Genomic DNA, 24,813 nt, shown 5'->3' with positions numbered 1-24,813 from the left:
AGGAGCCCCCATGCCTGGCCTCGTAAGGTAATTTCTTGAAATACATGCTTCCTTGTGTCTGGGACATTTTCCTTCAGCTGCCTTACCAGAAATTTGTTATTTCTAATAATGCTAGGCCTGGACCACAGCTAATCCAAGTTATACTGATTCCACACTTTATGGGTAAAGGAGTTTGAAGCTTCATCTTGACTGGTGACTTCCATAATTTGTCCTGTATGTGTGTGTGTGTTTTTTTCCAGAAATACGTTTTCATTGGACTGTATGAGAAGATGGAACAGGTGCCCAAGTTAGTCCAGTGGCTCATCTCCATTGGTGCAAGTGTTGAGACTATAGGACCATATCCCCTTCATGCCCTCATGCGACTCTGTATCCAAGCCAGTGAGTCTTCTCCCAATTTTACAGCCTCTGAGGTGTCCTTCCAGCCATTCTGGGACTCTGCTGAGCTCAAGTGAAACTAGAATTAAGCCACTTGAATGCAGACCCTTTAAATATTCAAATGATCTGATTATTCAAATGAATGAAGCATCAGGGAAATAGCATCATTTTTATCTTTCCTGGCACCTAGTAGCTGCAGAAGGCCCAAATGGAAAGGATTCTGTGTTTCTAGAGAGATCCTGGCAGCAGGGTGGAGTCCTGGGACCCAAGGAAGGGACTTAGGATAGACAGGGGAAGCAGCTAAGCGAGGACGTGATCCTAGTGGGGTCACTCCGCCCTGACCTCAAGAGCAGCTCTGCAGCAGGAATGCACCACACTCTGGACCATCTTGAGGCACTGGGGCTGGCCTTTGGAATCCCTATGTCAGTCAGTCGAGAGCTACAGAGTGCACTCAGGGAGAGAGCCAAGGTCCGGAAGGAACCTCTCTGGGAAGTGGTTGCTGGGCAACGCTCCCAGGAGACCTGCCGAGTCTCCTGCCGGCAGAGGCAGCTTTGGTCTTTTTCTCTAGGTTCATTTTCACTTTAGCCCAGAGGGCTGACTGCTGTGTTGTGGGACACACGACACAGTCTCTTGGCTGGGGGGACCCCCACCCCAAGGGAGACGTGAGCTCTTGCTCATACAGTTTGGTTGTGCTTCTTTTAAAGGACTGCTATTTTCATGAAATTCTTTTTTAAGCTTCACCATCTGGTTATAGGGTGTAACTTTAAAAATATTTTTATTTTATCATTAACACACACATACACACACACTCACACTTTAGCTAGAAGTTTGTTTTTCTTTCCAAGCACACGTGGCATCACTGTGGGACATTCGCCCATAGCATTTTAGTGCCAGAAGGGGCTGAGAGAACTTGTCTAGTCTACCTCTTATAGGCTGTATCATTTCCCCGGAACAGGGGAGCAGGAGGTGGCCATGGGGCTTGAGGCCTGGGACCCCTGTCTTTGCATTAGCTAGATTTATCCTGCTGTTATTTGTTTTACATAGTGGGAAATTTATAAGAGATTTTTTTTTTTTTGAGAGTGAGTCTCTAGTCACATTAAAAAAAGAAAAAGAAAAAGAGAGTGAGTCTCATTCTATCACCCAGGCTGGAGTGCAGTGATGTGATCTTGGCTCATTGCAACCTTTGCCTCCTGGGTTCAGGTGATTCCCCTGCCTAAGCCTCCCAAGTGTCTGGGATTACAGGTGCCAGCCACCACACTTGGCTAATTTTTTTTTTTTTGCAACATAGTCTCACTCTATTGCACAGACTGGAGTGCAGTGGCACGATCTCAGCTCATTGCAACATTTGCCTCCCAGGTTCAAGCGATTCTCCTGCCTCAGCTTCCTGATTACAGGCTCAATCTCAGCTCACTGCAACCTTTGTCTCCCAGGTTCAAGTGATTCTCCTGTTCAGCTGGGGTTATAGGCGCCTGCCACCACGCCTGGCTAATTTTTTTTTTGTATTTTTAGCAGAGATGGGGTTTCACCATGTTGGTCAGGCTGGTCTCGAACTACTGACCTTTTGATCTGCCTGACTTGGCCTCCCAAAGGGCTGGGATTACAGGCGTGAGCCCCACCATGCCTGCCCAAGAGATTTTATTCTTACACAGAGATTGGTGGATCAATATTTAAAAGTAAAGCCTGATTGAAAGCTGCTTAATCTCATCCTCCCAGTTTCAGATTTGGAAACTGGAGGGCAGAGAAGTGTGGCTCTGGTTAGGAATGTCATGGTTCCCCGTTGTGTCTACTTTTTACGTTAGTTCCTGTGATTATAGGTGGTATCAGTAAGATCAGGCCTTCAAGTTGACACGTTTTAAACCTTGATTTGTGTCTCAGAGGAGAGCTCTGACATGGTGACAATTGGGTGTCCAAAGATTTGACAGAAGTGTGTGACTTTCTGAGATCTCAGGAGCTCTAAGGATGGAGTCTGGGAATAGAATTCAGTATATGTCCTATTGATGATAATGTAGTAGGGTAATCTCCCTAGAGAGACTGGTGGAGACTAGAGAGACTTGATTATTAAAGTGGAGGCTGTCGGGCCTCACCCAGATCCTCTTTACCACCAACCCCTCACCCCCACCTGCTGTCAATGGTGGCTGCTAACAACTCATAGCTGGCCCCTTGGCTAGAGACTTGCTCCTTGGTGACAGAAACCACTTCCCAGGGAGGTTCCTTCCGGACCTTGGCTCTCTCCCTGAGTGCATTCTGTAGCTCTTGATTGACTGACATGGTGATTCAAAAGGCCACCCCCAGTGCCTCAAGGTGGTCCAGAGTGTGGTGCATTCCTGCTGCAGAGCTGCTCTTGAGGTCAGGCTGGAGAGACCCCACTAAGATAATGTCCTTGCTTAGCTGCTTCCCCTACCTGTCCTGCCTCCCTCACTCTTTCTTATGCTGTCTCTAGCTCAGTTGCATGTATAAGAATCCCCATCTCAGGCTTCTAGGGAACCTGACCCACGATGATTATGGGTAACTTTCTATAACTCATCCTCTCACTTGACAAACACCTGTCTCCCCACACCTGTTTGTGGTGAGTGGAAACGTGTGTTGGATTCCTCATTTGATTACCTTAGTGTGGTCCACATTGACTTGCTTTGCTGATTTTCTTTCTTTCTTTTTAATCTATTGCTGCTGCCCAAATTAACTTTGCTGACTTTCTGTATGTGGAAAACATTAGTAAGTCATTTTAATTCCCTTCAGGGGAAAACCATCTTTTCCGGTGGTTAATGGATCACAAACCCGAGTGGAAAGGCCGCATCAACCAGAAGGATGGGGATGGCTGTACTGTCCTCCACATCGTCGCTGCCCACTCCCCAGGATACCTCATCAAGCGTGAGTAGCGCTCACACCCAGAGGCTGGGCTGTGACTGGATGGTGCCAGGCATGTGAGGACCCACAACACCGATACCTTGTTTTACCCATTCTATCCCTAGCTGGCTCAGAGGGCTAAACTTCCCCTTGAACTAAATATGATTTTGGTGGGTAAACTGTAGGCAGAAAGAAGGTGGGGCAAGAGAAGGAAGAATTGCTGGGCTTCAAGTGCTCTTTCGACTTGAAATGGCTTCTGTGGGGTTGAATGGTTCAAGAACATGGGCTTCTGACTGCCTCTGTTCTCTCCCTGGTCACATGGTTACGCATTTTATGTTCTGCCAAGTCAGTGTTAGCTGCCAGAGAGAAATGGTGAGTCAAACCGCACATGGTTCTGCCTTCATGGCACTTAGAATCTAACACAGGGACTGCATCTTCCCAAACGTGCTGGGACCAGATGGGGCACATGAGGGAGTGACGCTGGCACGTGAGGAAAAGCTGGTTCTCCTGACAGCGGGCACCGTGTCAGCCTGGGAAGCAGGAAGGCTGTGTTCACTCTCACAGAGCTCTCTGATGTCACTCATTTTTCTTGAAACTCTCAGACCCCCCTCAGTTTTTGCTTTCTGTTTGGGATGGAGAGAAACATATTTTTTCACTTAATGATGACCGACTCAGCCTGTGTGGAAGGGAGGTAACAGGAGTGGTGGGGAGCTTGTGCCTGGTGCTGCTGCAGCCTGGAGTTCATCATAGGAACCAGGCTGGGCTGTCATCTTTTGATGGCAAGAGATGTTGGACATCTGGATTTTTTTCGAGATGGAGTCTTGCTCTGTCACCCAGGCTGGAGTGCAGTGGTGCCGTCTTGGCTCACTGCAACCTCCGCCTCCTGGGTTCAAGCCATTGTCCTGCCTCAGCCTCCTGAGTAGCTGGGACTACAGGTGCACACCACCATGCCTGGCTAATTTTTTGTATTTTTAGTAGAGATGGGTTTCACCATGTTGGCCAGGCTGGTCTTGAACTCCTGACCTCTAGTGATTCTCCTGCCTCAGCCTCCCAAAGTGCTGGAATTACAGGCGTGAACCACCGCGCCCGGCCCAACAAAATCTAGATTTTTTAAAACTATGAAATCGTGTGATTTTTCAGCTGTCTGTTCAGATTTAAACACACCTGTAAACTAGCCCCAGCCTGAAGGCCTCCTTTTGGGGACCTCTGGGCTGCTGGTTATACCTGGGAAACCACACTTTTCTCTCGTCAGCATCTCTCAGGAGGAGCCAGGGAGGTTTGTTTCTCTGATGTCATTCCAGCCGAACTGGGACGCAGGAACCTGTGTCTAGGGAAATAGGGGAAAGGGTCTATGGATTTTTGAGCTTTATTGAACTATCATTCATATACTATATAATTTACCTGTTTAAAGGTGTACAGTTAAATGCTTTTCGATTTATTCAGAGTTCTGCGAGTATCATCACAATAAATCTTAGAACGTTTTTATCATCCTAAAAAGAAACTCCACATCCATTAGCGGTCATTCCATTTCCCCCACCCCAAGCCCTAAACACCACCACTTTTTGTCTGTATAGATTTGCCTATTTTGGATATTTCATATCAGCAGAATCATAGAAAATGAGGCCTTTCGTGACTGGCTTCGTATTTTCAAGGCTTATCCGTGTTGTAGAATGAATCAGTACTTAACTCCTTTTTATTGCCAAGTAATGTTCTGTTGTAGAAATATACCACATTTTGTTTATTCATTCTTCAGTTGATGGGTGTTTGGGTTGTTTCCACTTTCTGGCTGTTATGAATAATACGGCTGTAAACATTTGGGTACAGGGCATTTGTTTTCGTTTTTCTCACTAGATACCCAGGAGCAGAATTGCTGGATCACATGGTGACACTGTATTTAACCTTTTGAGGAACTGCTGGACTGTTCCCCAAAGTGGCTGTACCATTTTACAGTCTCACCAGCAGTGTATGAAGATTCCAGCTCCTTCACATCCTAACCCTTGCTATTATCTGCTCTTCTGATGTTTTCTGCCCTTTAGTCCCTCCTTAAACGCAGTGCTATTCCGGCAAAGAAACTGGCTCTTCAAGAGAGAAGCCCTGAATTGTAGCATTTCTTGGTTTCCGTGGTGTAATCAGGGGTGTCCGATCTTTTGGCTTCCCTGGGCCACACTGGAATAAGAATTGTCTTGGGCCACACATAAAATACTGTAACTAACAATGGCTGATAAGCTTAAAAAAAAAGGTCTGTGCACAGATCTCAATGTTTTAAGAAAATTTGCGAATTTGTGTGGGCCATGGGTTGGACAAGCTTGAAAATACTCCCATGGGGGCTCAGTTCATGGCACCAATGTGAGGTCATGCAAGAGCAGGGAAGAGATCTGTGGCAGGATGACATTGTATTTGGTCTTTAGTATGCAGATACATATTAAGACAGATGTAACAAAACCTCATCATAGATAAGAGCAAAACGTACTAAAGAGTAATGGGTTTTGTTTTTCATACAATTTATTATAATTGGTACCAACCAGCTTGCAACATTTCTGGACATTAAACAGTTGACTCTTGTGAACTGATATGAACTGGGTCTCAGCATACCACTGTGCTAAAGGTAACATTAGCCTAGAATTTATGGTTAAACAATGTGCTACCAATCATTGTACTCTCTTTATGTACGTCCTATTCTGCAAATCTTCAAGAAAAAAATACTTCCTGCCTGCCTCTTTGATTTGCAAAAAACACATCTCCAGGTCTGCTGACATCCATGTGGCTTGAGAAGTATTTGGGTATTTTATATACGTGCTATGCCCTGGGTGCTAACTTGGTATGGGTTCCATTCAGATTTCAGCCAGCACTGTCCAATGCAAGTATAATGAGAGTCACATATACAATTTTTTTTTTTTTTTGAGATGGAGTTTCGCTGTTGTTACCCAGACCGGAGTGCAATGGCACGATCTCGGCTCACTGCAACCTCCGCCTTCTGGGTTCAAGCAATTCTCCTGCCTCACCCTCCCAAGTAGCTGGATTACAGGCATGCGCCACCATGCCCAGCTAATTTTTGTATTTTTAGTAGAGACGGGGTTTCACCTCGTTGACCAGGATGGTCTCGATCTCTTGACCTTGTGATCCACCCACCTCAGCCTCCCAAAGTGCTGGGATTATAGGCGTGAGCCACTGCGTCCGTCCCACATATACAATTTAACATTTTTTTTACATGAGTCATGTAAAAAAAAAAGGGTGATATTTATTTTAATGATGTATTTTATTTAACCCATGTATCTAAAATATTGTCTGTGTTATTAAAGTACACATTATGAGGTATTTTTCTCTTTATTTTTGTTTTGTGCTATCTTTGAAATCCAGCACGCATTTCAGTCTCGTCACGACATCTCATCATGCAGTACTCACATTTCAAGTGCTCTATAGACATGTGGCTTAGACTCTAACCCATGTGTGGCTTAGAATAACAACTTGATACTATTTCTTATAAACACAGAAACCCTTCCAGCTTTCTGAGAGTTGGGAGGATAAAATATGAAGTAAAGAGAGGGCTGGCTGGGTGTGGTTGCTCACACCTATAATCCTAGCACTTTGGGAGGCTAGGGGGGTGGATCATTTGAGCCCAGGAGTTTGAGACCAGCCTGGGCAACATGGCAAAATTAGCTGGGAGTGGTGGTGGGCATCTGTAGTCCCAGCTACTCGGGAGACTGTGGCAGGAGAATCGCTTGAACTTGGGAGGCGGAGGTTGCAGCAAGCTAAGATTGAGCCACTGCACTCCAGCTGGGGCAACCTTGTCTCTAAAAAGAAAAAAAAAAGGAGGGCCGTTTCTTCCTTCATAGAGATGTCAGTGTTGATTGCCACTATGACTTCCAATGAATGAGACTTCTCAACTCTCACAGGCGCCTTCTCCTCCTGCTCTCTTTCGTACCCTCTTCATCTTCCTCTTTTTTATCAGGGAAAATCTAGTCCCTTAAAAAATGTTTTATTTTGAACTAATTTTAGACTTACAGAAAAGTTGCAAAAATCAGAGGTTTTCTATACTCCCCTCACACAGCTTCCTCATAAAGTTAGCGTGTATATAACATGATTTCATTATGGACTTGGATATTTATTTTATCCTATGGGATAAAATCCAGTACTGTGATTATTTTGTTGCTAAAGTTGCTCCAGCTTTAGCCGTAAGGCGCTCCTTTAGACTGGGTTCCTTCAGAAAAGCCCCCATCTTTATTTGAGCGCTTCCTTACTTTCAGACACCACAAGATGTTCCAGGCTCACATTGTGTATCCCTATTCTAGCGCTGGAATCAATCACTTCTCTAAGGATCCCTGGTTCCTATTGGAGAATGTTAGAGGAAACGAGATCTGGTACTAGATACGCCATTGCTAAGTGGAAGGTCATTGTTTCTAGGACTTCTCGGCAGACAGAGCTAGGACACACGTGAATGTGCACTAACTGATGATACTACAGTTGTTATTATCGTGTCTGTCTGCATCTGTGTGAAAAACCATGAGTTCATACTGATATCTCTGATTCTAGTCCAGATGCCATGATCGTTTAGCCTTTTTTATTTATTTGTAACATAATTCGTCTACAATATATTTACTTAATCAGTTCTATGAGTCTCAGACTGGGTAACCCGTAATACCTCTGTGAGAAACACATTTACCGACTAGATTTTTATTCATTTTATGTTCGTTTATTTGCAGTGTTTTTTGTGTTCAGCCTTAGAGCCTCCAGCTAAGATACTGAAGGTTCTTTTCTTTCCCACTCCTTATACTGTGGTTATGGTAGTGATTTGTAGAGCACTCAGGCTCATTAGTTTTAGTGTGTGTATCCGTTTTAGGCTTTGCCCCACCCTGTGATTGGTTTTGTTTATATTTTGATTATATGAAGGGCATGTAAAATGCTACCATGGTTCTAGGAGTCAGAACTTTATAAAAGATAGGCTTAGAGAAATGTCACTTCCTTCTTATCCTTGCACCCCCACCATTTTCATTTCTTCCTCCTTTCTGCCCCCTGCCCATCCAGCCCTATGATCAGTTTCTTTAATTTCTGGACCATTCTTTCTGGATTTATTTTGCAGCAATTAGCACACACATGCTATTTTCTTATACCTGTTTTTTTTTTTTTTTTGCACGAAGAGTTACATTTTCTTGATACTCTTTGGCATGTTACTTTTTCTTTTTTCTTCTCTTTTCTTTTTTCTCTCTCTCTATTTTTTTTCTTTGAGACAGGATCTTACTCTGTCACCCAGGCTGGAATGCAGTGGTGCAGTCTTGGCTTACTGCAGCCTCACCCACTCAGGCTCAAGTGATCCTCCCACCTCAGCCTCCTGAGTAGCTGAGACTACAGACATATGCCACCATGCCTGACTAAGTTTTTTTTTTTTTTATAGAGACTAAGTTTTGCCATGTCTCCTAGGTCGGTCTCAAACTCCTGGGCTCAAGCAATCTGCCCGCCTTGGTCTCACAAAATGCGGAGATGACAGGCATTGGGCCACTGTACCTGGCCTGAGTTTTTCATTGAGAGTGTGTGCTGGAAATCACTCCATATCAATTCATACGTACACATGCATATGTAGTTTTGTTAGATATTCTCAACGTTTCATCTAGGAGAGGGCTGTGCCAATTTGCATTGCCACCAACAATATATGAGGGTGCCTCTCTCCCAACAGTCTCACCAGTAGAATTTGTTTCCTGATTTTAAAAAGTTATCTGGTACAATAGGTGAGAATTTTTTTTCCAGTCTAGGTTCAATTGGCATTTCTCTAATTAAGTGTGAGTTTGAACTTTTAAGAATGTATTTAATAATCATTTTTATATCTTTTACCATGAATTATATGTTCCTGTTTCTTTCCCATTTTTCTATATGGATTTTGGTCCTTTGTCCTCAATTTTTAAGAATTTTTTTGTTCATTAGCTCTTGTCTGTGTTGTATATAGCAATTATTTTCTCCAAATTTGTCAGTTGTCTTCTGACTCTGCTGTTTTTTGTCATGCAATTTGTTTTTATGTATTCAAATTTATCAATCTATTGCTTATTGCCCCCAGATCTGGATCCTTACACCAAAGTTAAAGAGGAGCTCACCTGTATTTTATTCAGATGACTGTAGTGTTTCATTTTTTTACATTTAGGTTCTTGGTCCATTGTAGTTTAATGTAAGAATCTAGCTTTCTTTTTTCCAAATGGTTACCTATTTGTCTCTGCACTGTTTATTTCAAAGTCTGTCTTAACCTCAGTAATTTGAGATTCCACTATTCCACTGTTGTTCTATTCTGTTTATCTCTTTGCCTATTCATGTGTTGTAGGCTTCTTTGAATCAACTTTCTGAAAACCAGGTTAAAAATTTTCAGTACACTTTATACCCACCAGGGTGACTAAAATAAAAAAAGATAACAAATGTTGACAAGGAAGTGGAAGACTTTGATACTTCACATGTTTCTAGTGGGTAAGAAAAACAGTGCATCTGCTTTGGAAAACAGTCTGACAGTTGCTCAGAAAGTTAAACAGTTACCATAAGACCAGATGTGCTGCTCACAGGAATATACCTAAGAGAAATATAGACACGCCCAAATAAGAACTTCTACATGATTGTTCTTACCAGCATTATTCATAACAGCCAGAAAAGTAGAAACACCCCAAATCTCCATCAACCGAGGAATGGATAAACATAATATGCCATATCCTTACAATGGAATATTATTCAGCCATAAAAAGGAAGTACTGAGACATGCTACAACATGGACGAACCTTGCAAATGTTGTGCTAGGTGAAAGAAGCAGGCACCAAAGGCCACGTGTTTGGCCTGGTGCTGTGGCTCACCTGTAATCCCAGCACTTTGGGAGGCCAAGGTGGGTGGATCACGAGGTCAGGAGTTCAAGACCAGCCTAGCCAACATGATGAGACGCTGTCAGTACTAAAAGTACAAAAATTAGCTGGGATGGTGGCAGATGCCTGTAATCCCAGCTACTCGGGAGGCTGAGACAGGCCTCCCGAGTAGCTGGGCTTACCGTGCCATTGCACTCCAGCCTGGGCGACAGAGCAAGACTCCGTCTCGAGAAAAGAAAAAAAGGCCACATGTCGTGTGATTCCGTTTATATGAAATTGCAGAATAAGGAAATCCTTAGAGACAGAAAGGAAGTAGATTACTGGTTTCCAGGGGTTGGGAAGGGGAGTAGAGAATGACTTAATGTGTATGAGATTCATCCTGGGGGTGATGAAAATGTTCTGGAATTGGTTAGTAGTGATGGTTGTACAACTTCATGAATATACTAAAACTGATTAAATTATACACTTTATATGTACCTATTTTTGACACAGAGTCTCTTTCTGTCACCCATGCTGGAGTGCAGTGGTGTGATCTTGGCTCTTTGCATCCTCTGCCTCCCGGGTTCAAGCAATTCTCCTGCCTCAGCCTCCCAAGTAGCTGAGATTACAGGTGTGCGCCACCATGCCTGGCTAATTTTTGTATTTTTAGTAGAGACAGGTTTTCATCATGTTGGCCAGGTTGGTCTCAAACTGCTGACCTCAGGAGATCCGCCTGCCTCGGCCTCCCAAAGTGCAAGTAGTAGATTGCAGTGTAGACAATGGGAAAGTGGAGTATTTCCTTACTTCCTCACCAGAGGGCATTTACAGATGCTGACAATGCTTGGGAACCTGAAGAAAATTTAGATTCTCCAGAGTGAATTGAAGCATTTATAATTCTCAAATTAAGTAAGAAAAGGATGGCACAAAATACCTTATCTGACAGTGAATCTGATGACAGTAAATCAAAGAAGGAAAGAGATGCTACTGAGAAACCAAGAGAGCTTGTTAGCGGTCTTAATCCTGAAGGAATAATTGGTGCCACAGACAGCAGTGGAGAATCGATACTTCTCACGAGATTCAGATGAGACCAAATTCATGCTGGCAAAAGAGACAAGGATGAAATGTCCGCAAATTGTAATTGCCTCTTATGAAGAAAGACTAACTCGGCATTCTTGCCCAGAAGGTGATGCTAGTAATTGTTAACATTTATATATATATATATACTTATTAAAATACATATCTCTATCTGTCTATCTGTCTGTCTATCTATCTATCTATCTATCTATCTATCTATCTATCGATAGAGATATATAAAATCTGGGTCTTGGTTTTTCATTTACTAGTGTGAAGAAATAACTACATTCTAATGAAAGTCAAGTTTGATATGCTCACCTTGAAACGGTATTGCTTCCTCTGCAGTAGAGAACAGATTTTCTAAATGTTGGGGGAAATTTTCATAGTCATTACTCAATCATAACTTGGGTTTTCATAAGCCTAAGAATCATTCTGGTGGTTTTGTTTTTGTGTATGTATATATAAAATGCACATGTAATAGTTTTCCTTTTTTTTTAAACAATTGCCAAAACAGAAGTCCCAGGTATGCCCATGTTTCTAATATGCCATCATTCTGAGCACCCTAAGAGATAAATCACTTCTAGGTAAATTGGAAATTTTCCTGAAGCCATGCATATCAAGTGAAATAAATGATTCTAATTAATCAGACAAATTACTTTTTTTTTTTTGAGACGGAGTTTTACTCTTGTTGCCCAGGCTGGAGTGCAATGGTGTGATCTTGGCTCACTGCAACCTCCACCTCCCGGGTTAAAACAAATCTTCTGCCTCAGCCTCCCTAGTAGCTGGGATTACAGGCATGCACCATCACACCCAATTTTGTATTTTTAGTATAGATGAGGTTTCTCCGTGTTGGTCAGGCTGGTCTTGAACTCTCAATCTCAGGTGATCTGCCCGTCTCAGCCTCCCAAAGTGCTGGGATTACAGGTGTGAACCACCACACCTGGCCTTAAATTGATAATTTAAAAGCATTCATATCTACAAATGCAATAGTTTATTTGCAAAGTTCCTTAAAGAAACATTTTATTACTGCCAACAACCCAACAACCTCCCCATCCAGATGAGGAAACTAAACTAATCCTAGTATGTTTTAAATAAATAAGACAGTTAAACAGGCATTTAAAAAGGTTCTTTGAGTGAGCCATTTCTTTTCTTTTCTTTTTTTTTAAGTTTTATTTTAGGTTGGTGGGAGTACACGTGCAGGTTTATTATATAGGTAAACTGGGTGTCATGGGGTTTTGTATAAAGATTATTTCATCACCTGGGTAATAAGATTAGTACCTGATAAGTGCTTTTTTTTTTTTTTTTTTTTCCTGATTCTCTCTCTTTTTACACCTGCTGCCCTCAAGCAGGCCCTGATGTCATTTTCTCTCCCGGTATCCATGTATTCTAGTTGTGTAGCTCTCACTCATAGGTAAGAACATGTAAGTTGAAATCCCTGTTGTTACATTGACTAAATGATCATGATTCATGGAATATTTAAGACGTTGCTCATGGAAACTAATCAGATGGTTAGAGATGTTGGCAGGTTAGGAACTACTGCTATAAATGAGTGAACAAACTCTGATAATCTAAACCAGTGATCCCCAACCTTTTTGGTACCAGGGCCCGGTTTTGTGCAGGACAATTTTTCCACAGATGGTGGGGTGTGGTGGAGGGGTGGCAGAGGAGGATGGTTTTGGGATGAAACTGTTCCACCTGAGATTACCAGGCATTAATTAGATTCTCAAGAGTGTCAATATAGATCCTAGATACCACTTAATGCACAGTTCACAGTAGGGTTTGCACTCCTGTGATGATGCACGATTCACAGTAGGGTTTGCACTCCTGTGATGATGCACAGTTCACAGTAGGGTTTGCACTCCTGTGATGATGCACGATTCACAGTAGGGTTTGCACTCCTGTGAGAATCTGATGCTGCTGCTGACCTGACAGGAGGTGGAGCTGAGGCGGTGATGCTGCTGTCCTCTGCACACTTCCTACTGTGCGGCCCAGTTCCTAACAGGCCGTAGACCAGCACCTGCCCACAGCTGAGGGGCTGGGGACCCCAGATCTAAGTGATTGACTCCCATGTTTTTTCTTTACCTCAACTCATTCCTTGTATGTAGCTCAGTCTTTTCAGTGTTTGCTTTACTAGTTCAGCAGAAGCCAGGAAAAACAACTTTGCATTAATCAGAATGTTATTCAACTGTATGTCATTTATTATTTAAAATACTGGTGAATGAATACTGACCTGGCAGGGGAGATACCATGATCACGAAGGTGGTTTTCCCAGGGCGAGGCTTATCCATTGCCCTCTGGATGTGCTAACCCCTGCGATTTCCCCAAATGTGGGAAACTCGACTGCATAATTTGTGGTAGCGGGGGACTGCGTTCGCGCTCTCTCCTGATGTATTAAAAAATACTGGTGAATGATAGTCAATAAATAGTTTTATATTCCTTTAAAAAATTCAGACACTTCCAAAGAATGTGATGAAAAGTAAATCTCTTTCTAGAAAATCAACTACTAAAATGTTTTTTGTGAGTCTTTTCAGTAATGTATATTAATAATGCCAGATTTTTCCCTTTTAAATATAAATGTAGCTATACTCTACATTCTGTTCAGCAAATTGCTTTCTTCACTGAACGATGTACCTTAGTCATCATTCCCTAATAGCATCTGCATGGCAGTTTCTTTTTTTATTGCATTTTAGGTTTTGGGGTACATGAGAAGAACATGCAAGATTGTTGCATAGGTGCACACGTGGCAGTGATTTGCCGCCGGCAGTTTCATTTTTTAACAGCTCATAGAATACTCTATTGTGACCATATGCTACTGATAGATGGTTAAATGTATTTCAGTTCATTTTGCCATTGAAAACAATGCTTGGAGACCATTCTTCTATGTTCATACTTGTGAATCAGTGGGACTGTATCTATAGGATGATTTCCTAGTTGAGAAATGGCTTGTTTGAAGGAATTGTACATTTTGTTTATTTGGATATATTTTAATTTTATTGAAATTTAAAATATATTCAAAAATCAAAAGGTACAAAATGAATACGTCGAGGGTCTCTATTCTACCTCTGTCTATTAGGCACCAAGGAATGAATGTTACTAATATGTTGTATTTTTTTTCTGCAGATATTTTGTGATGCACAGGTAAAAGCATGTATATTAAGATGTGTTAGCATATTGGTATGCATTTGGATTTTGAAAGCTATTGCTGACTTAAACCCCAGAAATGTTGCCTGAACACTGTGACTTTATTATCTCCTTCTTAAGTATTTTTTGGTACATAGAGAATCAAGAACTCTCCAGATGATTTAACTTGGTCTAAATTTTAAACCCATTTGAAAAAATTGCACTCTCAGTAGGGCCTTAGAAATCTTCAGCTTCGTTTATACATTGGTGGGTGCTTGTTGTTACAGTGGTCTCATTGGCCCTGGTGCTTAGTGATTTGAGAGGTGGGGTACCTGCTGTTACAGTGGTCTCATTGGCTCTGGTGCTTAGTGATTTGAGAGGTGGGTGCTTGTCATTACAGTGGTCTCATCGACCCTGGTGCTTAGTGATTTGAGAGGTGGGTGCTTGTTGTTACAGTGGTCTCATTGGCCCTGGTGCTTAGTGATTTGAGAGGTGGGTGCTTGTCATTACAGTGGTCTCATCGGCCCTGGTGCTTAGTGATTTGAGAGGTGGGTGCTTGTTGTTACAGTGGTCTCATTGGCTCTGGTGCTTAGTGATTTGAGAGGTGGGTGCTTGTTGTTTCAGTGGTCTCATCGGCTCTGGTGCTTAGTGATTTGAGAGGTTGGTGCTTGTTGTTGCAGTGGTCTCATTGGCCCTGGTGCTTAGTGATTTGAGAGGTGGGTGCTTGTCATTACAGTGGTCTCATCGGCTCTGGTGCTTAGTGATTTGAGAGGTGGGTGCTTGTTGTTACAGTGGTCTCATTGGCCCTGGTGCTTAGTGATTTGAGAGGTGGGTGCTTGTCATTACAGTGGTCACATCGGCTCTGGTGCTTAGTGATTTGAGAGGTGGGTGCTTGTTGTTACAGTGGTCTCATTGGCTCTGGTGCTTAGTGATTTGAGAGGTGGGTGCTTGTTGTTACAGTGGTCTCATTGGCTCTGGTGCTTAGTGATTTGAGAGGTGGGTGCTTGTTGTTACAGTGGTCTCATCGACCCTGCTGCTTAGTGATTTGAGAGGTGGGTGCTTGTTGTTACAGTGGTCTCATTGGCCCTGGTGCTTAGTGATTTGAGAGGTGGGTGCTTGTCATTACAGTGGTCTCATCGGCCCTGGTGCTTAGTGATTTGAGAGGTGGGTGCTTGTTGTTACAGTGGTCTCATTGGCTCTGGTGCTTAGTGATTTGAGAGGTGGGTACCTGTTGTTACAGTGGTCTCATCGGCCCTGGTGCTTAGTGATTTGAGAGGTGGGTGCTTGTTGTTACAGTGGTCTCATCGGCTCTGGTGCTTAGTGATTTGAGAGGTGGGTGCTTGTTGTTACAGTGGTCTCATCGGCTCTGGTGCTTAGTGATTTGAGAGGTGGGTGCTTGTTGTTACAGTGGTCTCATCGGCTCTGGTGTTTAGTGATTTGACAGGTGGGTACCTGTTGTTACAGTGGTCTCATCGACCCTGGTGCTTAGTGATTTGAGAGGTGGGTGCTTGTTGTTACAGTGCTCTGATCGGCTCTGGTGCTTAGTGATTTGAGAGGTGGGTGCCTGCTGTTACAGTGGTCTCATTGGCTCTGGTGCTTAGTGATTTGAGAGGTGGGTGCTTGTCATTACAGTGGTCTCATCGACCCTGCTGCTTAGTGATTTGAGAGGTGGGTGCTTGTTGTTACAGTGGTCTCATCGACCCTGGTGCTTAGTGATTTGAGAGGTGGGTGCTTGTCATTACAGTGGTCTCATCGACCCTGGTGCTTAGTGATTTGAGAGGTGGGTGCTTGTCATTACAGTGGTCTCATCGACCCTGCTGCTTAGTGATTTGAGAGGTGGGTGCTTGTCATTACAGTGGTCTCATCGACCCTGCTGCTTAGTGATTTGAGAGGTGGGTGCTTGTTGTTACAGTGGTCTCATTGGCTCTGGTGCTTAGTGATTTGAGAGGTGGGTGCTTGTTGTTACAGTGGTCTCATTGGCCCTGGTGCTTAGTGATTTGAGAGGTGGGTGCTTGTTGTTGCAGTGGTCTCATTGGCCCTGGTGCTTAGTGATTTGAGAGGTGGGTGCTTGTCATTACAGTGGGCTCATCGGCTCTGGTGCTTAGTGATTTGAGAGGTGGGTGCTTGTTGTTACAGTGGTCTCATCGGCTCTGGTGCTTAGTGATTTGAGAGGTGGGTGCTTGTTGTTACAGTGGTCTCATTGGCTCTGGTCCTTAGTGATTTGAGAGGCCCAGGATGACAGAGACTCAGGAACTCCCCAGAGCTGGGCAGCAGCAGAACCCAAGCCTAGATATATGGCTAGCTCCTAGAATTGAAGTGAGGTTGGATCATGGCATCTGTCTTGGTTACAAGCTACACTCAAACTGGTTTAGGCAAGAAAGAGAATTTATTGTCTCATGTGACTGAAGACTCCAAAGTTTGGTTCAGGTTGTTGCTCCAAAGCTGTCTTCAAGAATCTCTCTTGCCTCTTAGTCCTTTGTGTGAGGAAATAACTACATTCTAATGAAAGTCAAGTTTGATATGTTCATTTTGAAAGTGCTGTTGGGAGAGTCGCTGGGTTGGTTTGTTTGTTTTCATCAATAGCTGTTTGTAGTTATTTCTTCTTTCTATCAGGTTCATTTTTAGACAGGCTGCCTTTCAATTAAGGCCACCAGAACCTTCAGGCTTGCTTTCTGCTCATTTGTCAGTCTCAGCCAAAGAGGAAACCTCCTCCCAATAGTTCAGTACAAGTCCTCCTAGTGTGTCTTAGCGACTGACTTGGGTCACATGTCCTTTATGAACCAGTTAATCACTAGAGCCAGAAGAATGGAATGATCTGATCGGCAAGACCCTGGCTAGGATTTAGCCCCTGGAAGAGGGTATGGGACAGAGTCAGAAGAATAGAATTATCTGAGTGGCCAGAACCTGGGGAAGTGTTAGCTCCTGGACCTGGGGGTTGGTGAAGCGATAGAGAATGTGTTTGTTACAGGGGTGTGTGTCTGTCCATCTGGTGTTCACATCATCAAATCAGGTAGACTGAGGGAGAGGAGGTGCCTTCTCAAAGGAAGACTGAGTGATTCTCAGAAAAAGGAAGAATGGATACTGGCCGGCAAAAAAGTAATTCTGATTTGTTGGTGGTTTTCAGTTTGCTTCCTTATGCTTTCAAAGAATTTTGAAAACCTGTGTACCTCTCTGCATGTGTTTAAGTTGACATCTGGAATTTTGTATAATTTTTACATTGATATTTAAAAAGAAAACTGTTATTTCATGTCTTTACTTGTATTTAATAGAATGGAAATGATGCCCTCCAACATTTCTGTGACTGTAAGGCTCTAAGCATTACTGTTTTTTCTGGATTGAATTATTATTAATTATCAATATGGAGCTTATCAAAACAACATAAACATAGTAAAATTTCTATAATTGTTAAACATAAAAATAGAATTCTGGGGAGAAGTAGGTAGGGGGTGGATTATGTGGTGCCTTTTAAGGGAGGTTTTGCAGGTGTCAATGTTAATTGTCCTTTGGGTTGATAACCTGGAGATCAGGAGTTTCTACCTCCTTTGGGGCAGTATGCTGTAGTTACGCTGTGTCACCATATACTTGGTGACTTCAAACAACATCCATTTATTAGTTCTCTAGGTCAGTAGAGTGACATGATGGGACTGAGTTTTCTGCTCAGTGTCTTGTAATGCTGAAATCATGGTGTTGGTTTTGGCTGTGTTCTCATCTGGAGTTCTGGGCCCTCTTTTAAGCTCACATGGTTGTGGCAGAATCCAGTTCTTTGCCATTGTTGGATTGAGGTCCCAGATTCTCTGCTGGTTATTAGCCTGAGGCCGCTCTGATTATTAGCCTGAGGCTGCTCTCAGCTTCTGCAGGCCGCACACATTCCTTTTTCTGTCTCCTGTATCTTCACAACCAGCAGAGGAGAATTTCTTGTGCATGAAACCCCTCTCATACTCTAATGCCTGATCTGTAGAACTTTGACCTTTAGGACTCAGGTGATTAGATCAGGCCTCCCTGGATGATCTCCCTATATTAAGGTAAACTGATTTGGGACCTTTGTTTCATTTGCAAAGTTTCATCACAGCAGCACCTAGACTGGTATTTGATTGAATAACTGGGAAAAGGTGTGGATGCACAGCAGGTCAAGAATCTTAGGGGCTTTGAATTCTGCTTACCAAAGTGAGAGTCTCCATGGGTAGGAAATAAGACTTAAAACATTTTTTGTAAAGTGGGAGAAGGGCAGTTGCCTTTTCAGGAGGTGACTTTTGGGAAAGCTTACATGTGGAAGTGAGATTAGGTACTGATTCATTGAACTCTCTGTGCCCACTTAAGTCTTCCTGTACCCCCAGGGACATACCTGTTTCATTCTGTAAAAAGTCGCATCTGTGACCAGAGATATCTTGATACTCGTCAAACAGATAAATCAGAGCAGCAAATGGAGTTGGCAGCCAGGGAGTTCGGGCTAGGAGGGTGGTAACAGTGACAAAAACAGCCCCTGATGCCAAAGCAATCACTGCTTTCATGTCCTGTCTCCAGGCAGACTTTTCTTCCGGAAGAGTATTTTGTTTCCTCTCAAAGAAATAAAGAAATCTGAAGTCACAGCTTGATGTTACCCTTACAGCTGTAACTGTTGCCTAGTAACCAGATTCCCCCTCTCCCTGCTTGTTACCAAGGAGAGGGGAGAAAGGTAGAGAGGAGCGCACTTCGGAACCTCTTGAAAGCTATCGTCCTTCCCACTCCACACAGGACTCCCTGCTATAGGGAGTTGGGCGGACCACCTGAGGCTAGCAGTTCAGGCTCCGCAAACAGAGGACCCTGGTCCTCTTGCCCTGGGCTGCTTGGGAGAAGACTGAGAAGAAGAGCACTCATGGGGACATCTCCTTATGGAAGGAACCATGACCAACCCCCTTTCTCATTTTGGCCTTCCCTAGGACAAACGGAGGATGTGCAGATGCTCCTGCGCTTTGGAGCAGACCCCACTTTGCTGGATCGACAGTCTCGGTCTGCCGTGGATGTCCTGAAGAGGAATAAGAACTTCAAAGCCATCGAGAAAATCAACAGTCACTTGGAAAAGCTGGCTGCGTGTTCTAAGGACCTAGCAGGTAGAGCTTTCAGTGAATTAACTTTTTGGGGGATAAAACTGGTTTTGTGATATTGATACAAATCAGTTTATCTCTTCTCGGTAAATATATATATATATTTGGAAATATATATATATATGAAAATGAGACCTACCAATCTTTCAAAAACTTTTTTTTTTTAAAGATAGAATGAGACACCTCTTATTTAGAGAGATGCTACGTCATTCTGGGAACTTTTCCAAGTCCACCTTTGGACAGTATGGGTGATTTTCTTTTCTATGCACGCACACACATAGAAAAAAAAATTAGAATATGAGATAACAAGATAGCATGGGGAGAAATGCCAGATATCGGTGAAGGGGAGGAAGGCAGCAAATCACACTGCCACGTGTGTACCTATATGACTATCTTGCATGTTCTTCACATGTACCCCCAAATCTAAAATGCAATAAAAAAAAAAGAATACGAGATAACAAAAATCAAGTCTATTCTTTAGAAAAAATTATAGCCAACAATTTAAACTTTATATATATCTATATCTTGATTTATCAATTTGGGACAGCATCTGCTGACAAGATGTGGAAAAGTTGAAGTCCTAGGCGATGTCAGTCCTATTTGCTGGATTTTGTCTAGTAATGCTATTTGTATCATTTATATTCTGTTTCTTAAGTTTTTCATGCTTCATTTACAGATTGATTCTAAAAATTGAAAATCAGCAAATGACATTTGCATGGTAGTGTGATTATGTAAATGTTACTCTTTCTACAACTAGTAACATGGCCAGACCCATAGAAAAGAATCACCAAGGCCGGGCACGGTGGCTCACGCCTGTAATCCCAGCACTTTGGGAGGCCGAGGCGGGTGGATCACGAGATCAAGATATCGAGACCATCCTGGTCAACATGGTGAAACCCCGTCTCTACTAAAAATACAAAAAATTAGCTGGGCACGGTGGTGTGCGCCTGTAATCCCAGCTACTCAGGAGGCTGAGGCAGGAGAATTGCCTGAACCCAGGAGGCGGAGGTTGCGGTGAGCCGAGATCGCGCCATTGCACTCCAGCCTGGGTAATGAGTGAAACTCTGTCTCAAAAACAAAAAAAAGAAAGAAAAGAATCACCAAATGTCCTCAAAACTTTGCTCTTTAAATGTGATACTCTTTAAGCATCTCAGTTTTATGAAACGTGTGCATGTTTTTATACTTCTTGTAGTTCTTGCACTCATACGTGACTCCTATGGCTAATGTTTTCCACATAGATTTCCTTCTTGATATGTTGGAGTACCTGGTCAAGTCAGTTTTTCATGGAGGAGGGATAGATAGTAGACTACAGAATTTTCGAAAATGTCTTTCTTTTATTCTCATATTGATGGATAATTTGTCTGAATATAGGCATTGTATTTCATTAAGGGTAAGTTACACTCCCCTCCCTGATTTTAACATCTTTGAGATGGGAACAGTGATGTGTCATCGTTTAATGGCAGCCTTTTCTGGTATGTTCCATCAGTTTCTATGGTATCTTAGGTTTATGAAATACACTGTAATACCTTGTTCCTCACAACTTGTATAAATTATTTCATTATCTCTAGCCCCCATTGCTGCTGATAGAAGTCTGATGTCAGTCTCATTTTTTCCCCCTCTAGAATTTTCTGTCCTTGGAGTTCTGAAATTTCCCTAGTAGGTAGCTAGACATGGGTCCTCCCTCATTCTTCTGGCTTGGTACCTGTGGCCTCTTGCTGTCTGTTTTCTTAGCTGAGGGAAATCATCTTCTATTATTTTGTTCCCCTCCAAGTCTCTTTCCTCTTTGCCACTACTATTAAATGCATGAGCTTCTTGAATTTATAATCTATGTCTCTGTACCTTTCCCTTCTACTCCTTTTTGATTCCCAAATCTTTAAATTGGTCTAAAACTTCTGCTTTTATAATTCAGCTTGTCCATTGCTGCATTTTTAAATTTGGAAGATCACGGTTTTAATTTCTAAGAACTCTGTTCTGATTGTCTCTTATCTGTAGCAGCTATGCATGCTTTTTATTTGCCACATCTTGAATTGCATTTGAAAAAGCAAATAATTAAAAAAAACTTTCTTATTTCTTCCCTGAATTATCTGAATTATTTATGTTACTTTTGGGGTGAGTTGACTCATAATTTTTTTTTTTTTTTTTGAGACAGAATCTGGCTCTGTCACGCAGACTGGAGTGCAGTGGTGCGATCTCAGCTCACTGCATCCTCCACCTCCCAGGTTCAAGCGATTCTCCTGCCTCAGCCTCCCAAGTCACTGGGAATACAGGCATGTACCACCATGCCTGGATAATTTTCGTAGTTTTAGTAGAGATTGGATTTTGCCATGTTGGCCAGGCTGGTCTCAAACTCCTGACCTCAAGTGATCCACCTGCCTCGGCCTCCCAAAGTTTTGGGGCTGCAGCAGTGAGCCACCTCTCCTGGCCCGACTCATTTTCTTGCTTCTCTTTTGTGCTGTTCTTTTCCCGTAATTATCTTCTGCTCTTTGGATGGTTTATGATTGATGGACTAGATTGATTAATACTTAATAGGTGGTTAGCATGCATTTCCTGCAGTTATTTAAATGTGCTTTTCTAGAAACACTCCTTCCCTTGAATGTGCAAGTGGGCAGCAAGTTGCAGGCAACCTATAGAGGGCGTGTGTTGGGACGGGAGATAGTCTGCTAGGCTGTGGAGTATTGCAGTTGCCAACCAAAGTGAGAAAAGCTTTATGTGAGGGAGATTGAAGCTGCTGGTGTTTTTTTTTGTTTTGGAGATGGAGTCTCGCTCTGGAGTGCAGTGATGCGATCTCGGCTCACTGCAACCTCCTCCTTTCAGGTTCAAGTGACTCTCCTGCCTCAGCCTCCGGAGCAGCTTGGGACTACAGGTGTGCTACCATACCCGGCTAGTTTATTGTATTTTTAGTAGGTTTCACCATATTAGCCAGGATGATCTTGATCTCCTGACCTTGTGATCCGCTTGCCTCGGCCTCCCGAAGTGCTGGGATTACAGGCGTGAGCCACTGTGCCCAGCCTGCAAATTTTATCTTTTGTTATTTTAATCTTAGTTCTTAGAATATTGTGTATGTTCATTTAGTGTTAAAGTCTTTAGCATAAGTCATTGATGTTGGTTTAGTTTTTAAGGTTTTAGTTTTATTTTTTTTTAGTTTCCTTGTATAATAGAATCTTTGAATATCTGTTAATCCTAAAAATACCTCATCTTCTGAGACAAGGTTCTTGCTCTTGCTTCTCCTCTATCTTCTTCACCAGTTAAATCTGTGACCTGGGTTTGGAATCGAGAGACTCAGTAGAATCGTAGTGTGTCCCCTTTTCACTCATTAGAACTCACCTGTACTTGCTTGGCAGAAAAGCACGCAGAGAGGACTGTGCATCACTCCAGGCTTGCCATTTGGTTCACCAGGTGGCCTGTGATGCTAGTGGATGCAGTCAAGCCGAAAGCCCTCCGTACTCAATGGTAAACTTGTTGGATGTTAAAAAGCTGTAAAGTTTTCCAGACCATTGGTCACACAGATTTTCATGCCATGCTAGAAGAATATTGAAAGATTATTGAGAAACATGAGTGAAAGGAACTAGTGAAAAAAAATCTATAAAGAGGATAAGTTAATCAGGAAGGGCTGGCAAGGTGCAGTTGTATATTTCCCAAAGTATTCTAGGCAGTGGAACGTTTTTTTTTTTTGAGATGGAGTTTTGCTCTTCTTGCCAAGGCTGGAGTGCAATGGCACGATCTCTGCTCACTGCAACCTTTGCCTCCCAGGTTCAAGCGATTCTCCTGCCTCAGCCTCCTGAGTAGCTGGGATTACAGGCATGCACCATCACCCCTGGCTAATTTTGAATTTTTTTAGAGATGGGGTTTCTCTGTGTTGGTTAGGCTGGGCTTGAACTCCTGACCTCAGGTGATCTCTCACTTCAGCCTCCTAAAGTGCTGGATTACCGGCGCAAGCCACCGTGCCTGGCCCAGCAGTAGAACTCTTGGAGAAGCCAATCTCTAAATGTGATCTCTGTAAGTGAAGATCTTTGAATGAAATTGTGTACTGAATATCACCATTCCTTTATACATCCACAGAGTTGTATGGAGTTATATGCATACATTTGTTTCGAAGATTTTACTGATGGCACAAATAAAACCTAATGTGGGGCTGTGGGACCTTTCTAGACCAGGTCTGTGAAATATACTTTTCTGAGATGATGAAAATGTTCAGCTACCTCTTCTGGTCTGATATGGTAGCCACTGGTCACATGTGACTGTTGAGCAGTTGAAATGTGTGTGGCTCATGTATCTGAAGAACCAGAAATTTAATTTTATTTAATTAACTATAATTTTATGTAAGTTAATGGCCACGTACATGATAGTGTAGCTTTAGACTTTAGCTCCAGAGCAGTAGCTGAGGAGACTGCGGGAGAATCAAAAGAGGAGGCCCAGGTCCATGGGAATGAGGGTGGATCTACTCTGTTTTTATGGACCTTAGTCCTCCCCCATCCTAATCCATTAAAGGGACAGATGGAAGCATTTATTATCTCTAGGAAGAGCTGCTGCTAGGGAGATGCACCTATGCCTGACATCTGTTTTTCACATCTATGGTCCTGAGTACAGTAACATTAGGATATGAGTTGTTTTACATCTACATGAATGAACATTCCCGTTTACAGACTGTGATGAAGAGACCTTTCTTCCATGACTCTTCCTAAAGTTTGCTGTACCCCATTTTGCTGATAATAGCAGTGCTCATCTCTTAGGATGGGGCTGCTTTTAGAGAAACAAAGGGTCTCGCTAAAGATTTCTGCTGTTCTCTAAACCAGTGTTTCTCCACCTGAACATGTACATGAATCATTTGGGGGCCTGCTGAAATGCAAATCTTGATTCAGCAGGTTCAGAGAAGGACCTGAGATTCCGTGTCTCTCACTCCCTGCCAGGGCATGCCAGGGACCACTTTGAGGAGCAAGACTTTAGTCCTAAATAGTCGAGATTAGAGAACTGCCTTTAGCCAGTTTTCATAGCCACCACCAGAGGGCAGCATGTCCACTTTCTCTAGCTGCCATGGCTGCTCAGTTTTTTCCTTAGGACCAAGAGCTGCAAGATTGGAAGCTTTGCTTTCCTCACTGTTGTTTGTGATCTTCTCTCCGATTCACTGGTTCTTGGCCCTTTCGAGTCCCTCACATCAGGCCTCCAAAGCCGCCTCTCTCTGGTCCTCAGGTGGGGAGCCAGCTGCTTTCTGGCGGGTTCAGCACCAGGACAGTGCCTCTTCAGTCAATGCACGCTTGGGGTATTGACTTAAAGGATGTCTGTCCTATTTCTTCCTTTTTACAAAACCAGTTTTTAAAAATTCATCAGTAATTAGAAAATGTATGAAACATAGGAAAGAAACTATTAATTCTCTATAATAGTACCTGCCAGGAAAAAATTACTGTATTTGTGATGTGGTCATTTAGTCTTCTTCCATGCATTTCTAGTTATATATTTATATTCTCTTTAATAGAAATGCAATGAGAATGTAAGTTTAACATAAATATGTATAGTAAAACCTA

At 42.8% G+C, this 24,813-nt stretch overlaps 1 protein-coding gene and 1 non-coding gene across 6 annotated transcripts in view; both read left to right on the top strand.

Moving 5' to 3' along the window:
- The window catches only part of TRANK1 (tetratricopeptide repeat and ankyrin repeat containing 1), a 127,862-nt gene that overhangs the window by 60,482 nt on the left and 42,567 nt on the right, over positions 1 to 24,813 (top strand). For all 5 annotated transcript variants that reach the window (XM_035278568.3, XM_035278569.3, XM_035278567.3 and 2 more), the window contains exons 7-9: positions 240 to 378; positions 3,112 to 3,243; positions 19,130 to 19,300. In XM_035278568.3, the coding sequence (XP_035134459.2) occupies positions 240 to 378; positions 3,112 to 3,243; positions 19,130 to 19,300 (442 nt within the window). The remainder of the gene's footprint in view (positions 1 to 239; positions 379 to 3,111; positions 3,244 to 19,129; positions 19,301 to 24,813) is intronic.
- On the top strand, positions 13,316 to 13,479 carry LOC118149036 (U1 spliceosomal RNA). Its single transcript, XR_004736205.1, has one exon. It is a non-coding gene; the product is annotated as a U1 spliceosomal RNA (small nuclear RNA).

The sequence above is a fragment of the Callithrix jacchus genome, chromosome 17 (genome assembly GCF_049354715.1).
Source record: "Callithrix jacchus isolate 240 chromosome 17, calJac240_pri, whole genome shotgun sequence".
Classification (NCBI taxonomy): domain Eukaryota; kingdom Metazoa; phylum Chordata; class Mammalia; order Primates; family Cebidae; genus Callithrix; species Callithrix jacchus.
Note: the sequence above shows the minus strand (reverse complement) of the source record. Positions and strands in the feature narration are given on the sequence as shown.